The sequence below is a fragment of the Mya arenaria genome, chromosome 6 (genome assembly GCF_026914265.1).
Source record: "Mya arenaria isolate MELC-2E11 chromosome 6, ASM2691426v1".
Lineage (NCBI taxonomy): Eukaryota > Metazoa > Mollusca > Bivalvia > Myida > Myidae > Mya > Mya arenaria.
This window is the reverse complement of record NC_069127.1, coordinates 435,315-451,139: the sequence shown is the minus strand read 5'-3', so window position 1 is coordinate 451,139 and position 15,825 is coordinate 435,315. Positions and strand designations below refer to the sequence as shown.

The following is a 15,825-nucleotide window of genomic DNA, read 5'->3' as shown; positions in this document are numbered from 1 at the left end:
AAAAAATACTCTCTAAAATGGTAAAACCTGTATTTATATCATAATGATACCACTCACTATAACATCCATAGAAAGGGTTTCCTTGAGGGTAATCCGCTCGACATGTGCAGTTAAAAGACCCAAATGTGTTGGTGCAATCGGCATTCTGACCACATGGTGTCCCACTATCGCATTCATTAACATCTGCGTAAATGCAAAATACATTATTTCATATGGTACTTGTCCATTTAAGTCAATAAGCCTAAACATGACCATGCGTTCATTCGAAATAAGGTTTTGTTATCTCTTACTATCCAGAAATATGGATCATATTTACGTTAAAACAAATATTTCATTACGGTTACCCATATATAAACGTATGTCCAAGGCATTTACAAAGCGTTTTGTAAAGTACATCCATTGAAATGCACCTCAAAAGACGCAGTAGTACCTCTTGTTAAGCGGTAGTAATGTAAATAAAGCTTTTCTTTATGCGAATCAACACTGCGCAAGGTGTAATCTACAAGTACTTTACTCTACCTTCTCACAACGACTGCCGTTGTAAATTCATTTGATAATATTGTATGAGTTTTTTGACCGCTTCTGTTGACAGCTACGTCATGCATTTTAATCAGCAAAGGCTGAAGTCTAGATAATACCCAAGACAATACTTCCTTATTTAATTATATACGAAGACGATATGCCATGGGCACAAAGCATTGACCGACATTAAAGAACACCATTCGTCCAATTTCAACTGACCTTTCTCGCAGTGTTTGCCTGTAAATCCCCGGTTACAGCCACAATAGTAGCTGCCGTCTGTGTTGGTACACCAGCGAGTCTGATTCCAGTTACTCCGACAGAAGTAATTCCGCATAGCACACTCGTCAATATCTACACAAATGTTTATCATTTTATCTTCCTTTTATACACACCTTCAACACAAGAATACAAATGGGGTGGTATTCAACACTGGTATTAATTAGACCCAAGTACGCGCATATGGCGCTGTAGTGACACTCGTTTCTTCCCGAACATTCGTTTATATCTTCCCAGAAGTTATGAAGTAAACATGTTTTAACACCATTGATACATGCAAAACACAGGCAAAAAGTACTACATAAGAGTTAAAAGACGAATTGAATTTAACTGTTGATTCAACCTTTGCATCGATCATTAATACTCAATAAACTGGAATATTTACCGTCACATTGTCGGCCCCTGTTTCCCTCAGGGTCTGTATAGCCGTCCCTACACGTGCACTCGTAGCTACCATTAAGGTTGGTGCACATGGCGCTGTAGTGACACTCGTTTCTTCCCGAACATTCGTTTATATCTTCACAACATGTATGAAATTAACGCGTTTTAACGCCAATAATACATGTAAAAACACCAACAAAAAGTACTGCGTTAAAGTTGGAAGACGAATTTTACTGTTGATTCAGGCTTGTATTTAATAATCAATAATCTACTAACTTCTGGAAATTCATTCACATTTTCGCACCACTGCTTAAGTCTTCGAAGTACAACTTTTATCAGGTATGCTAACTTCTGCGGAAATGGACACGCGTTATCTATCAGATAATAATAATCAAAAGGCAAAAAGCTACTACCTGTGCACGTTGGCAGATTGCCTTCCCATAATCCCTCCGTCATACATGTGATCACTGTAGCCTCTGCAGTCGTATATCCGTGGTCGCACGTGTAGAAGGCACTTTGGTTGAAGGTTGTTAGGGTGTACTGAACCTTGCCGTTCGTTATGTTCTTTGGTTTGCCGCAATCTGGTTTGTACGCGACAATGTTAAAACCAATACAACTGGAAATCTTGATGCAATGTTCTTTTATTAAAACGATACAATTGAGATACCTTTCAGCTATAAACGAACTAGTGGAACTGTATAAACTGAAAACGGTCATTATTAATTAACAGTTTGCTTACTATTTTGACAAGATAGAAGTAATCTAAGTTTGATTGTTTACCAATGGAATCTAAATCCAGCTTACTATATCATTAGTATTCGACGGATCTTACTTTTGCATTTGGAAAACAACCCAAAATGACCCGAAATCCATCATACAAAGGGGATGGATGATACTCTTATAGAGACGCGTACTTACCAATAGGAGTACATCGGACGTCTATATACCGCCAGGTGCTGTTCACCTGACATTCCGTTGAATTGCTACCGCTTAATCTGTAACCCGCGTGACAACAGAACACCGCTAACGATCCAAACGTGGTTCCATTCTCCAGGGAGACGTTGCCATGTGTCAAATTGTGTGGGAGACCGCAATCTGTGGAACGTGATTATCCGGTATCAAAATTAATATTATCTTCCATGGCCTAGAGTGTAAAATAGGTTCTTCCAAACCCGAGCGTTGGGTGTTGAGCGGAAAAAGGGAGGTTATTGTGTGAATACAATAAAAAAGGAGTTCCAAACGGAAATTTTCTTTATCTGTCTCCGTTGGCAAGGTTAAAAGTATCTGCCTTGACCGAGAGTGTAAGATCATCCTAACCCGAGCGTAGTGTGTCTTGCGGAAACGAGGTCTACCGAGTTTCGACAGAACACCGTGCACGAGTGTTGGAATGAACCTATTTTACAAGCGATTATGGTAGATGCTTTTTCTCCCATTTATTTAAACAAAATAAAGTTAAAAAGTATTTGTGCGTAGTGAAAATAATATGCGTTTAGATATGCGATAATTCGTAGTTGTCATAGATATGCACGCAGTGTTTCCGATTACAGTTAAACTGCGTTCCCTCAAACAAGCGGTCGTTCGAGAACCGGCGTTCCCTCGAGGTCGGAGCTTGAATATATATATATATATATATATATATATATATATATATATATATATATATATATATATATATATATATATATATATATATATTATATACATATTAAAACAATAGGAAATGTCTTTAAACCAATGATACGGAAATAAAAAAACAACTTCAGGACCATGATGCAGACAACCATCTAGCTACACTCACCAATGGCAATGCAGCTAACGTCTATGTACCGCCAAGTGCCGTTCGCCTGACACTGAGTGGAGTTCCTACCGTCCAACGTGTAACCTTCCTCACAACTGTACACTGCTACTGATCCGTACGTAGTACCATTTTCCACGGAGACACTGCCATGCGTCACATTACTAGGAAGGCCGCAATCTGTGAAGCATGACTATTCGTGTCAATTCACTTCAATTTTATTCTAGTACATTTAGGCCATCGGCCATAAATTCACTTCATTTATAAAATACCTATTAATTTAGTTGCATCAAAAGATTTACATATGTATCGTGGTCAATAAATGATATACATACAGAGGATAATTGTTTGTTTCAAGATCGAAATACATTTCAACGAGCACAAAAAGATATATTATATATATAATGCAATATTCGCTTTTGGTGTTCGCTAGGTGAAGGTTATTGCTATATTGTATGCCTATCAGTTTCAAATTCTATAACAACCAGGGGACGCCGTATTGAAAAATCCGTATCACCATACTGTCGTGTTATGGATTGTATGAAATATTAAAATAACTAATTTGTAAAAATATACGACCAAAAGTGGAATATTTGTTTATAATGTGTATCATAGAGTACTATAATTCTTAGTCCAAGAGATCACTCAGGGACCGAATCGCTCGAATCAGATAGCTTGACTGGCGAAAACTGCCGTCTAAATACCAGGTACCCGTGGTTACGTGTTCAGGAAATGACGATTTGTTTATACTCGGAAAATAAGTACTGGTTATGGTATTTGTTATTTGTTCTGTGCTGTGATATTTTTTTTTTCATATAAGAAATTTGTTTATTTTGCTGAGTTATAAAACAGTTTTGCTCTTATTTTGCTGAATAAAATGAATTCTGTAACTGACAATTTTCGCTGGAGTAGTCCCCCTATATTGTAATTTACAAAAGTACGTAAGATAATCATATGTGCAAGTCATTCAATATTTGACAATTGACAAATTGCGGTAAATTTTAATAAACTTGAAACAGAAAAATAAAAAGGAATAAATAGGTGTTGTTAATAAACGGTGACCTGCATCCGTTCGTAAAAAAATTGTTTACACATCAAATTCGATGTGTTACAGGCAACATTGAAGTGTCTTACACTAAAACATTTTTTTTATCATATGCCTTTATTTGGAGTGAAAAGTCATTTAATTTTACTTTTAAGAGTTTTTGTCCTGTTCAAGTCCTATGCTCACTGACGTTTAATTAAAAACTGAAAGCGTCCTAAATTTTCAAGACAGTGAATACAATCAAATTGATATTTTCACTGCTTCAAACTGTGAAATATCAACTTTTTTCTCTGATAAATCTCTGTAAAGTACCTGCTTTTGACAAGTCTGGTTTAGGTGTTGTTTGGGCCGACGCCGGTTGTGGCGTCTCTGGTTGTGGTGTAGATTTGGCTGACGCTTGTTGTAACGTGTCTGGTTTAGATGTTGATTGGGCCGACGCTGATTGTGACGTCTCGGATATTGGTGTTGATTGTGTCCACGCTGGTTGTGACGTCTTGGATGTTGGTGTTGATTGGGACGACGCTGGTTGTGACGTCTCGGATATTGGTGTTAATTGGGTAGACGCTGGTTGTGACGTCTCTGATGCTGGTATTGATTGGGCCGACGCTGGTTGTGACGTCTCTGATGTAAGTGTTGATTGAACCGACACAGTCTGTGTCGTCAATAGTGAAGGTGTTGATTTGGCCGACATAGGTTGTGATGTGCCTGGAGTAGGTGTCGATTGGGCCGACGCTGGTTGAGACGTCTCCGCAATAGGTGTTGCTTGGGACGACGCTGGTTGTGACATCTCTGATGCAGGTATTGATTGGGCCGACGCTGGTTGTGACGACACTGATGTTGATTGGGCCGATGCTGGTTGTGACGTCTCTTGCTTGGATGTTGTTTTGGCCGACGCTGGTTGTGACGTTTCTGTTGAAGGCGTTGATTCGGTTGACACTGGTTGTAACGTATCTGGATTGGATGCTGTTTGGGCCGACCCTGACTGTGACGTCTTTGGTTCAGATGTTTTTTGGGTCGATGCTGGTTGTGACGTTACTGATGTAGGTTTTGTTTGGGTCGACGCTGGTTGTGACGTCTTTGGTTTTGGTGTTGTTTTGGCCGACACTGGTTGTAACGTCTCTGGTTTGGATGCTGTTTGGGCCGACCCTGACTGTGACGTCTTTGGTTCAGATGTTTTTTGGGTCGACGCTGTTTGTGACGTTATTGATGTAGGTTTTGTTTGGGTCGACGCTGGTTGTGACGTCTTTGGTCGTGGTGTAGTTTGGGCCGACACTGGTTGTAACGTCTCTGGTTCGGATGCTGTTTGGGCCGTCGCTGACTCTGACGTCTTTGGTTCAGATGTTTTTTGGGTCGACGCTGTTTGTGACGATACTGATGTAGGATTTGTTTGGGTCGACGCTGGTTGTGACGTCTCTGGTTTGGATGTTGATTGAACCGACGATGATTGTGACGTCTCCGGTGTTGATGTGGTTGATGTTGGATGTGACGTCTCTGGTATAGAAGTTGATTGGGCCGACACTGGTTGTGACATCTCTGATGTCGGCGTTGATTGAGCCGACGCTGGTTTCGACGTCTTTGATGTAGGTGTTGATTGGTCCGACGCTGGTTTTGACGTCTCTGATGTAGGTGTTGTATGGGCCGACGCTGGTTGTGACGTGTCTGATGTAGGTGTTGATCTGGCCGACGCGGGTGGTGACGTCTCTGATGTTGGTGTTGATTGTGCCGACGCTGGTTGTGACGTCTCTTGTGTTGTTTGGGCCGACGCTGGTTGTGACGTCTCTTGTTTGGATGTTGTTTTGGCCGCCGTTGGTTGTGACGTTTCTGATGAAGGCGTTGATTCGACCGAAACTGGTTGTAACGTCTCTGGTTTGGATGCTGTTTGGGCCGACCCTGACTGTGACGTCTTTGGTTCAGATGTTTTTTGGGTCGATGCTGGTTGTGACGTTACTGATGTAGGTTTTGTTTGGGTCGACGCTGGTTGTGAAGTCTTTGGTTGTGGTGTAGTTTTGGCCGACACTGGTTGTAACGTCTCTGGTTTGGATGCTGTTTGGGCCGACCCTGACTCTGACGTCTTTGGTTCAGATGTTTTTTGGGTCGACGCTGTTTGTGACGTTATTGATGTAGGTTTTGTTTGGGTCGACGCTGGTTGTGACGTCTTTGGTCGTGGTGTAGTTTGGGCCGACACTGGTTGTAACGTCTCTGGTTCGGATGCTGTTTGGGCCGTCGCTGACTCTGACGTCTTTGGTTCAGATGTTTTTTGGGTCGACGCTGTTAGTGACGATACTGATGTAGGATTTGTTTGGGCCGACGCTGGTTGTGACGTCTCTGGTTTGGATGTTGATTGAACCGACGATGATTGTGACGTCTCCGGTGTTGATTTGGTCGACGTTGGTTGTGACGTCTCTGGTATAGAAGTTGATTGGGTCGACACTGGTTGTGACATCTCTGATGTCGGCGTTGATTGGGCCGACGCTGGTTTCGACGTCTTTGATGTAGTTGTTGATTGGTCCGACGCTGGTTTTGACGTCTCTGATGTAGGTGTTGTATGGGCCGACGCTGGTTGTGACGTGTCTGATGTAGGTGTTGATCTGGCCGACGCGGGTGGTGACGTCTCTGATGTTGGTGTTGATTGTGCCGACGCTAGTTGTGACGTCTCTTGTGTTGTTTGGGCCGACACTGGTTGTGACGTCTCTTGTTTGGATGCTGTTTGGGCCGACGCTGGGTGATACGTCTCTAATGTAGGTGTTGATTTGGCCGACGCTAGTTGTGACGTTTCTGGTGAAGGTGTTGATTGGGTCGACGCTGACTGGGACGTCCTTGGTGTTGGAGTTGATTGGGCCGAGGCTGGTTGTGACGTTTCTGATGATGGTGTTGTTTGGACCGACTTTGTTTGTGACGTCTTTTGTTGCGGTAAAGTAAAGGCCGACGGTGGCTGTGTGGTCTCTGGTGTTGATTGGGTCGACGTTTGTTGTGACCTTTCTGGAATAGGTGTTGATTGGGCCGACACTGAATGTGACGTCTCTGAGGTAGGTGTTGATTGGGCCGACGCTGGTTGTGACGTCTCTGATGTCGGCGTTGATTGGACCGACGCTTGTTGTGACGTGTCTGATGTAGGTGTTGATAGGACCGACGCTGGTTGTGACGTCTCTGCTGTTGATTGGACCGACGCTGGTGGTGAAGTCTCTTGTTTGGATGTTGTTTTGGCCGCCGTTGGTTGTGACGTTTCTGATGAAGGCGTTGATTCGATCGAAACTGGTTGTAACGTCTCTGGTTTGGATGCTGTTTGGGCCGACCCTGACTGTGACGTCTTTGGTTCAGATGTTTTTTGGGTCGACGCTGTTTGTGACGTTACTGATGTAGGTTTTGTTTGGGTCGACGCTGGTTGTGACATATTTGGTTGTGGTGTAGTTTTGGCCGACACTGGTTGTAACGTCTCTGGTTTGGATGCTGTTTGGGCCGACCCTGACTGTGACGTCTTTGGTTCAGATGTTTTTTGGGTCGACGCTGTTTGTGACGTTATTGATGTAGGTTTTGTTTGGGTCGACGCTGACTGGGACGTCCTTGATGTTGAAGTTGATTGGGCCGAAACTGGTTGTAACGTTTCTGATGAAGGTGTTGTTTGGGCCGACTTTGTTTGTGACGTCTTTTGTTGCGGTATCGTATAGGCCGACGGTGGCTGTGTAGTCTCTGGTGTTGATTGGGTCGACGTTGGTTGTGACCTTTCTGGTATAGGTGTTGATTGGGCCGACACTGAATGTGACGTCTCTGATGTAGGTGTTGATTGGGCCGACGCTGGTTGTGACGTCTCTGATCTCGGCGTTGATTGGACCGACGCTTGTTGTGACGTGTCTGATGTAGGTGTTGATAAGACCGATGCTGGTTGTGACGTCTCTGCTGTTGATTGGACCGGCGCTGGTTGTGACGTCTCTTGTTTGGATGTTGTTTTGGCCGCCGCTGGTTGTGACGTTTCTGATGAAGGCGTTGATTCGGTCGAAACTGGTTGAAACGTCTCTGGTTTGGATGCTGTTTGGGCCGACGCTGACTGTGATGTCTTTGGTTCAGATGTTTTTTGGGTCGACGCTGTTTGTGACGTTATTGATGTAGGTTTTGTTTGGGTCGACGCTGATTGTGACGTCTTTGGTCGTGGTGTAGTTTGGGCCGACACTGGTTGTAACGTCTCTGGTTCGGATGCTGTTTGGGCCGACGCTGACTCTGACGTCTTTGGTTCAGATGATTTTTGGGTCGACGCTGTTTGTGACGTTACTGATGTAGGTTTTGTTTGGGTCGACGCTGGTTGTGACGTCTCGGGTTTGGATGTTGATTGAACCGACGATGATTGTGACGTCTCCGGTGTCGATTTGGTCGACGTTGGTTGTGACGTCTCTGGTATAGAAGTTGATTGGGCCGACACTGGTTGTGACATCTCTGATGTCGGCGTTGATTGGGCCGACGCTGGTTTCGACGTCTTTGATGTAGGTGTTGATTGGTCCGACGCTGGTTTTGACGTCTCTGATGTAGGTGTGGTATGGGCCGACGCTGGTTGTGACGTGTCTGATGTAGGTGTTGATCTGGCCGACGCGGGTGGTGACGTCTCTGATGTTGGTGTTGATTGTGCCGACGCTAGTTGTGACGTCTCTTGTGTTGTTTGGGCCGACGCTGGTTGTGACGTCTCTTGTTTGGATGCTGTTTGGGCCGACGCTGGGTGATAGGTCTCTAATGTAGGTGTTGATTTGGCCGACGCTAGTTGTAACGTTTCTGGTGAAGGTGTTGATTGTGTCGACGCTGACTGGGACGTCCTTGATGTTGGAGTTGATTGGGCTGAGGCTGGTTGTGACTTTTCTGATGAAGGTGTTGTTTGGGCCGACTTTGTTTGTGACGTCTTTTGATGCGGTATAGTATAGGCCGACGGTGGCTGTGTAGTCTCTGGTGTTGATTGGGTCGACGTTGGTTGTGACCTTTCTGGTATAGGTGTTGATTGGGCCGACACTGAATGTGACGTCTCTGATGTAGGTGTTGATTGGGTCGACGCTGGTTGTGACGTATCTGATGTCGGCGTTGATTGGACCGACGCTTGTTGTGACGTGTCTGATGTAGGTATTGATAGGACCGACGCTGGTTGTGACGTCTCTGCTGTTGATTGGACCGACGCTGGTTGTGATGTCTCTTGTTTGGATGTTGTTTTGGCCGCCGCTGGTTGTGACGTTTCTGATGTCGGCGTTGATTGGGCCGACGCTGGTTTCGACGTCTCTGATGTAGGTGTTGTTAGGACCGACGCTGGTTTTGATGTCTGTTGTGAAGGTGGTTTTTTGGCCGCCGCTGGTTGTGACGTTTCTGATGAAGGTGTTGTTTTGGTCAACGCTGGTTGTGACATCTCTGGTTTGGATTCTGTCTGAGCCAACGCTGGTCGGGACGTTCCTGACTTAGGTGTTGATTGTGTCGACGTTGCTTGTGACGTCTCTGGTTTCGATGCAGTTTGGTCCGACGCTGGCTCTGACGTCTTTGGTTTAGATGATGTTTGAGTCGATGCTTGTTTTGACGCCTTTAATGTAGGTGTTGATTGGACCGACGATGATTGTGACGTCTCCGGTGTTGATTGGGCCGACGATGGTTGTGACGTCTCTGATGTCGGCGTTGATTGGACCGACGCTTGTTGTGACGTGTCTGATGTAGGTGTTGATTGGACCGACGCTGGTTGTGACGTCTCTGCTGTTGATTGGACCGACGCTGGTGGTGAAGTCTCTTGTTTGGATGTTGTTTTGGCCGCCGCTGGTTGTGACGTTTCTGATGAAGGCGTTGATTCGGTCGAAACTGGTTGTAACGTCTCTGGTTTGGATGCTGTTTGGGCCGACGCTGACTGTGATGTCTTTGGTTCAGATGTTTATTGGGTCGACGCTGTTTGTGACGTTATTGATGTAGGTTTTGTTTGGGTCGACGCTGATTGTGACGTCTTTGGTCGTGGTGTAGTTTGGGCCGACACTGGTTGTAACGTCTCTGGTTCGGATGCTGTTTGGGCCGACGCTGACTCTGACGTCTTTGGTTCAGATGTTTTTTGGGTCGACGCTGTTTGTGACGTTACTGATGTAGGTTTTGTTTGGGTCGACGCTGGTTGTGACGTCTCGGGTTTGGATGTTGATTGAACCGACGATGATTGTGACGTCTCCGGTGTTGATTTGGTCGACGTTGGTTGTGACGTCTCTGGTATAGAAGTTGATTGGGCCGACACTGGTTGTGACATCTCTGATGTCGGCGTTGATTGGGCCGACGCTGGTTTCGACGTCTTTGATGTAGGTGTTGATTGGTCCGACGCTGGTTTTGACGTCTCTGATGTAGGTGTTGTATGGGCCGACGCTGGTTGTGACGTGTCTGATGTAGGTGTTGATCTGGCCGACGCGGGTGGTGATGTCTCTGATGTTGGTGTTGATTGTGCCGACGCTGGTTGTGACGTCTCTTGTGTTGTTTGGGCCGACGCTGGTTGTGACGTCTCTTGTTTGGATGCTGTTTGGGCCGACGCTGGGTGATAGGTCTCTAATGTAGGTGTTGATTTGGCCGACGCTAGTTGTAACGTTTCTGGTGAAGGTGTTGATTGTGTCGACGCTGACTGGGACGTCCTTGATGTTGGAGTTGATTGGGCTGAGGCTGGTTGTGACTTTTCTGATGAAGGTTTTGTTTGGACCGATGCTGGTTGTAACGTTTCTGATATGGATTTGGTCGTCTCTGGTAGTTGTGGTTTTGAGGTCAACCCAAGAAGTAACCTGGTTTCGCTCGTCACTTGTTTTGACGTTGTTTGGTTATTCTTAACCAAATGTGTTGTTGTTGTTGGATCTGTTGCTGGTTTGTTTGTACTTGCGGTCAATGAATGTTTTAGTGTTGGTGATGTTCCTGTCCCTGTTAGAAAATACAGAGAGAAAATGACCATGAAACACATGCTTACAATTTTACATTTTGGGGAGAATCGTTGTACATCTTTAAAAATTGATGAATACGCAGTACCTTACGTTCATATTTTTGCTTACGTTACTTTAGAGCAGCAAACGGAGGGTGGTTTTGTGCACTCGTCCGGTTGTGATTCTTGTTAATTCAGAACTTCTTAGACATTGACATAAAATGAAATTGGTGAAGTTAAATATTCGAACATTTATTTATGGAAACTATGTATCGTATGTTTTCTATCAAGGTAAAAATGCAATATGTGTTCCTCAAGGTAACCTGATCTAACAATTTCAATACAAAAAAGATTAAAAACACACAAACATTTTTGGCTTAACGTGTGAAGCCAAACTTTGCTTTTTTAATTTGCGATTATATTTTTTTCTGGTTTTGATATAAAACACAAATAGTTAACCCCATACTAAATAAGTGTATTCCTATTAATTAAATTTTTTCATTGCTGTTGCAAATTTTGTATCGTATGAATATTTATACATACTCGTCACAGTTATTATATAGTATGTCATGTCCTCACATACACACACAATTATAAACAGGAGGAATAAGTTAAACTCATGCACATTAAAACCGGTTCGAAACAGTGCTAAATTATACTCAAAGATAAAGTATATTTCGATATTTTTATTGAATGTTTTAGTTAACGACTCAGGGGGTGCCGCAATGTAGAACCTGTCAAGTACACAGGTGCTCTTCACATTGCCTGGATACAGTAATACATACTTATTTCATGTTTTATTTTTTTTATTTTTATTTTTATTTTTTTTTATCATTTATTTATTTCGGTCAACATAGTGAATACGTGTCATTTAAAAAATTATTCCACAATTTTTCATGAAAGAAAATTAGTATAATATATAAATAAATATAAGGTAAACATGTGCAAAAAATCATCAATTCCAAACGGACCTAATCAATAGAGCATAGTTCTTAAAAAAAATTGAGATAATCTAATAATTTTTACTGTTCTGATAAGGTAAGATTCCCATCTACAAGAAAAATATAACTTTTATGCTAGTAAGATTGACCTTTACGGCATATTCAAACAAAATGCACCGACCAGAAGCTGAAATTCGCCTTTACGAAAGAACCGGGAGGTTGTAAAACAACGGATCCCCCCCCCCTAAAACATGTTAAAAAGAGACTGACATGCAAACTTTCCGTATGCATTACAAAGAGAAGCTTAAAATATCATTCCTACCGTTAAAAACTCGTTGAGTAAGACGCGTATTTATCCAAATCAAACGTTTTTTGTTGCAGTATTTCTACTTTCACTTCGAATCACCTTCTTGCAATTTTGACCTTGACCGCGCACTCGGCTATGACTTAAATACACGAAGCGTTTTCATTGGACGGCTACCATCGACTTTCCTTGTTTTAATGACGTAACTGGAAAAACATTCAAATGTTATCCAAAGTAAAAGTAGAAATACTGCAACAAAAAACGTTCTATTTGGAAAAATACGCGTCTTACTCAACGAGTTTTTAGCGGTAGGAATGATATTTTAAGCTTCTCTTTGTAATGCATGCGCAAAGTTTGCATGTCAGTCTGTTCTTAACGTGTTTTAGGGGGGGGGGGGGGGGGGGGTCCGTTGTTTTTCAACCTCCCGGTTCTTTCGTAATGGCAAATTTCAGCTTCTGGTCGGTGCATTTTGTTTGAATATGCCGTAAAGGTCAATCTTACTAGCATAAAAGTTATATTTTTCTTGTAGATGGGAGTCTTACCTTATCAGAACAGTAAAAATTATTAGATTATCTCAATTTTTTTAAGAACTATGGCCACTACTTTTATATAAATTGGTTTACAAAACCGGCGGGTCTAATTTTACGAAAAGTACAAAAAAAATAAAAAATGAATTTTACTTTTTTGTTTAAAATTATTTTCCCGACCATATTGATTTTGGTGCGAAACGAACACATAAGAGTACGAATGCAGTAGATCTCGACTGGTTTGTTGTTCCGTAGCCGTAATCGCCAATTTATAGTGATAGCATGTGAGCCAGTCAAATGTTATGGAAGCGCCGTTGGCAATGGCGGAATTAACGATAGCAGTCGGTTTTTGTATGAAATAATTAATTAAAATATGCAGGAGTTGTTAAAATAACAATAGCAATAAACATTGGCAAATTTAACAGCCGACACAAACAATAACTGTCACGTGATTGTTGTTTTTCCCCGGCCAATTTAGGTCATGAAAATATTGTTTATAGATAAATAATAAAAGTGTCAGCGGCTGCCATCGAATTAGTAGACACACACATATCTGTAAATTATGTGTTAGAAAAACAGTTTATAACATTTTATGGTTAAATATCAAATAACAGTGCACTAAGTGTGAGTGGTGAAATCGAAAGTAAAATTTCTAAGTTGACATCGGTGACCTACTTTCACAAGTTCGGTCGGTGGTGTTTATGGATTTTAAATCACAGAATGGTTTGGAAATACTTGTCATTGAGTCAATGTAAAGCTTGTGTTTATTCTAGATTACATGTTTATTCATGTTTGGGCTAATAGTAGAGTAAAATCAATGAAAGAGTTGAACACATGTGTCAACGACATTTACTAAAGCCAGGAGTTGTGTATAAAAGATTTAGATAAAACAACACGGAAAACTATTTTGAATAAGTCCATTTCAATTTGCAATGAACTTGATATTTTACTATAAAGGAGATTTGTTGTTGTAACCAAGGAATACTCATTAAAATGAAAAATAAACAAGCATGAAGTATAGATGCCCTGTGAACGCATGTATACACAAAATGGCGGAGTTGGGAGAAGATGAAAATGTCCTATACATAATTATGGATTTCTCTGTTACTATCATTGGTACATTAAATAAGTCACATGCAAGATTTATTATTTTGCTATGTGATTTTTATGTACTGATGTGGTAATTTGCTGCAAGATTTGAATTTGAAATGGATTTGGTGAACATCCCTTGGTAAATATCCCGGTCCGAAAATATCCGGACTTAGCATGGATCGGGTTACACACAACTAGGACCCCTCATGGTAAAGGTTATATATACTCAAATCTAGGTCTAGTTTGGTTTTTAGTTTTTCAGGAATTGTTTTCGCAATATTATAGCTCAAATGTCTTTATAAAATGTTACCTCCTTATTTACAAAATTGGTAATTATTTCACTTAATTGACATTTTCCAATATTAAAATAACTTAAGCAATGTTTAAAAATGTTATGTATTGTTTTAATACAGTGCGATTTTTGTGTATTTTAATGCGTAAAATTCGCCTCCTCTTTTTTCAATTTAATATTGGTAAGTTTTTAAGTGTTCTGCATTCACTTTTGCTTTAGCATACCCTTAAAGCTAAACAAATATCTTGCTGAGTGATATTGAATATATCTTTGATTAAAAGTGTAGTTTATACATGTAAACATGTTTTATAGTCAATATCATTGATGTTTTATATGCACAGTATGTAAGATTTAAACTGTGTGTTTAATAAGGACTTTGAAATTTTGAGTGTATTAAAACATGCATTAATAGCAGTTTAAGAATTTAAAATGACAAATAAATGATATAAATTTTCACTGTTTTTATGTTGTTTTCTGATTTTCACCCTTTAAGAGTATGTTTTGTGACTTTTTTCCTTTTTTTTTTTTTTCGACCACCCATTGGACATTATTTCCAAAAATTCTTGTAAACCAAAAAATAAAAAAGGAGTGGCCTATGCTCTATTGATTAGGTCCGTTTGGAATTGATGATTTTTTGCACATGTTTACCTTATATTTATTTATATATTATACTAATTTTCTTTCATGAAAAATTGTGGAATATTTTTTTAAATGACACGTATTCACTATTTTGACCAAAATAAATAATCAAAAAAATAAATAAAAATAAATATATTTTTTTAAATAGTGTATTACTGTATCCAGGCAATGTGACGAGCACCTTTGGTCGCTTACTTTTCAATGAAATATATTGAATTCTTCTTTGAAAGACAGAGATCTTGCTGGCTTTGTTTTCTCACTTTATGCATTTAAATGGATCATTTTACAAGTCAAAATGAATAAATATAAATCGAGCTTGGTGAAAATCTGTATGCGGTCGCAAATGTTGATAAAATACATAACCCGCTTATTTCTAAAATTATGTTTTCTTATTCCCAGAATTCGAAACCCCTGTTTGCAACTTTCTTGGGTCTGTAAATACCGTTCGAAATGTCATTCGGTGGTTGCGATTTGTTTATATCTTCGGACGATATTTAAAAGCAGAACAATAAATTGCATTCAAGTAAGACTTTTTTTACAATCAAATCCATGATATATGTGTATAAAATCAAAACAATGATGTGTTACAATTTAAAAGTATATTTGTGAATGTATATAGAGAATACTAGGTTAGTGCCGTGGATGTAGGAAGTTTATCTGGCAAGGCGGAGGATAAAATCCGTAGCCGAGTCAGATAAACTTTCTCCATCCACGTCACTTACCTAGTATTCTATTTATCCTGTTACTTTATTTTATTAATTAATTACCTTTCAACATAATGGGGGCAACTGTTTTCCCTGTTGACGTCATCACACTCGGTATCCATGTTTAAATCCCCCCCCCCCCCAAAAAAAAAAAAACAAACAACAAAAATAGTTCTCAAAACTGTATATTCAAAGTAATTGCATTTTGATACGTCAATATTAATTCAACCCATAAAAATCTTTGAAAGTGCATAAACATGGATCGGCCTCCAAACATTATCTGGGGATGTAACATTAATTACGCAAGTCACAGAGTACAGTACACAGGTCATATTTAAGATCATGAGTGTTTACAAACAACGCCACATGTTAAATGGATTTAATTCATGTTGATAGTGTTGTATGTTCAGAACTGCACCGACAA

General features: G+C 40.9%; 2 protein-coding genes across 2 annotated transcripts in view; both read right to left on the bottom strand.

Moving 5' to 3' along the window:
* The window catches only part of LOC128236741 (pneumococcal serine-rich repeat protein-like), a 98,941-nt gene extending 89,551 nt beyond the window's left edge, over nucleotides 1-9,390 (bottom strand). Inside the window, exons 1-7 of the mRNA XM_052951825.1 lie at nucleotides 4,332-9,390; nucleotides 2,978-3,154; nucleotides 2,098-2,274; nucleotides 1,593-1,760; nucleotides 1,184-1,315; nucleotides 742-873; nucleotides 58-183 (exon numbers count right to left, since the gene is read on the bottom strand). Of these exons, the coding sequence (XP_052807785.1) occupies nucleotides 58-183; nucleotides 742-873; nucleotides 1,184-1,315; nucleotides 1,593-1,760; nucleotides 2,098-2,274; nucleotides 2,978-3,154; nucleotides 4,332-9,390 (5,971 nt within the window). The remainder of the gene's footprint in view (nucleotides 1-57; nucleotides 184-741; nucleotides 874-1,183; nucleotides 1,316-1,592; nucleotides 1,761-2,097; nucleotides 2,275-2,977; nucleotides 3,155-4,331) is intronic.
* A 409-nt stretch (nucleotides 9,391-9,799) lies between these two features.
* On the bottom strand, nucleotides 9,800-10,944 carry LOC128236739 (putative protein TPRXL). The gene has a single exon (XM_052951823.1). It carries the CDS (start codon nucleotides 10,942-10,944, stop codon nucleotides 9,898-9,900), a length of 1,047 nt encoding a protein of 348 aa, XP_052807783.1. The 3' UTR covers nucleotides 9,800-9,897.
* Nucleotides 10,945-15,825: the final 4,881 nt, after the last annotated feature.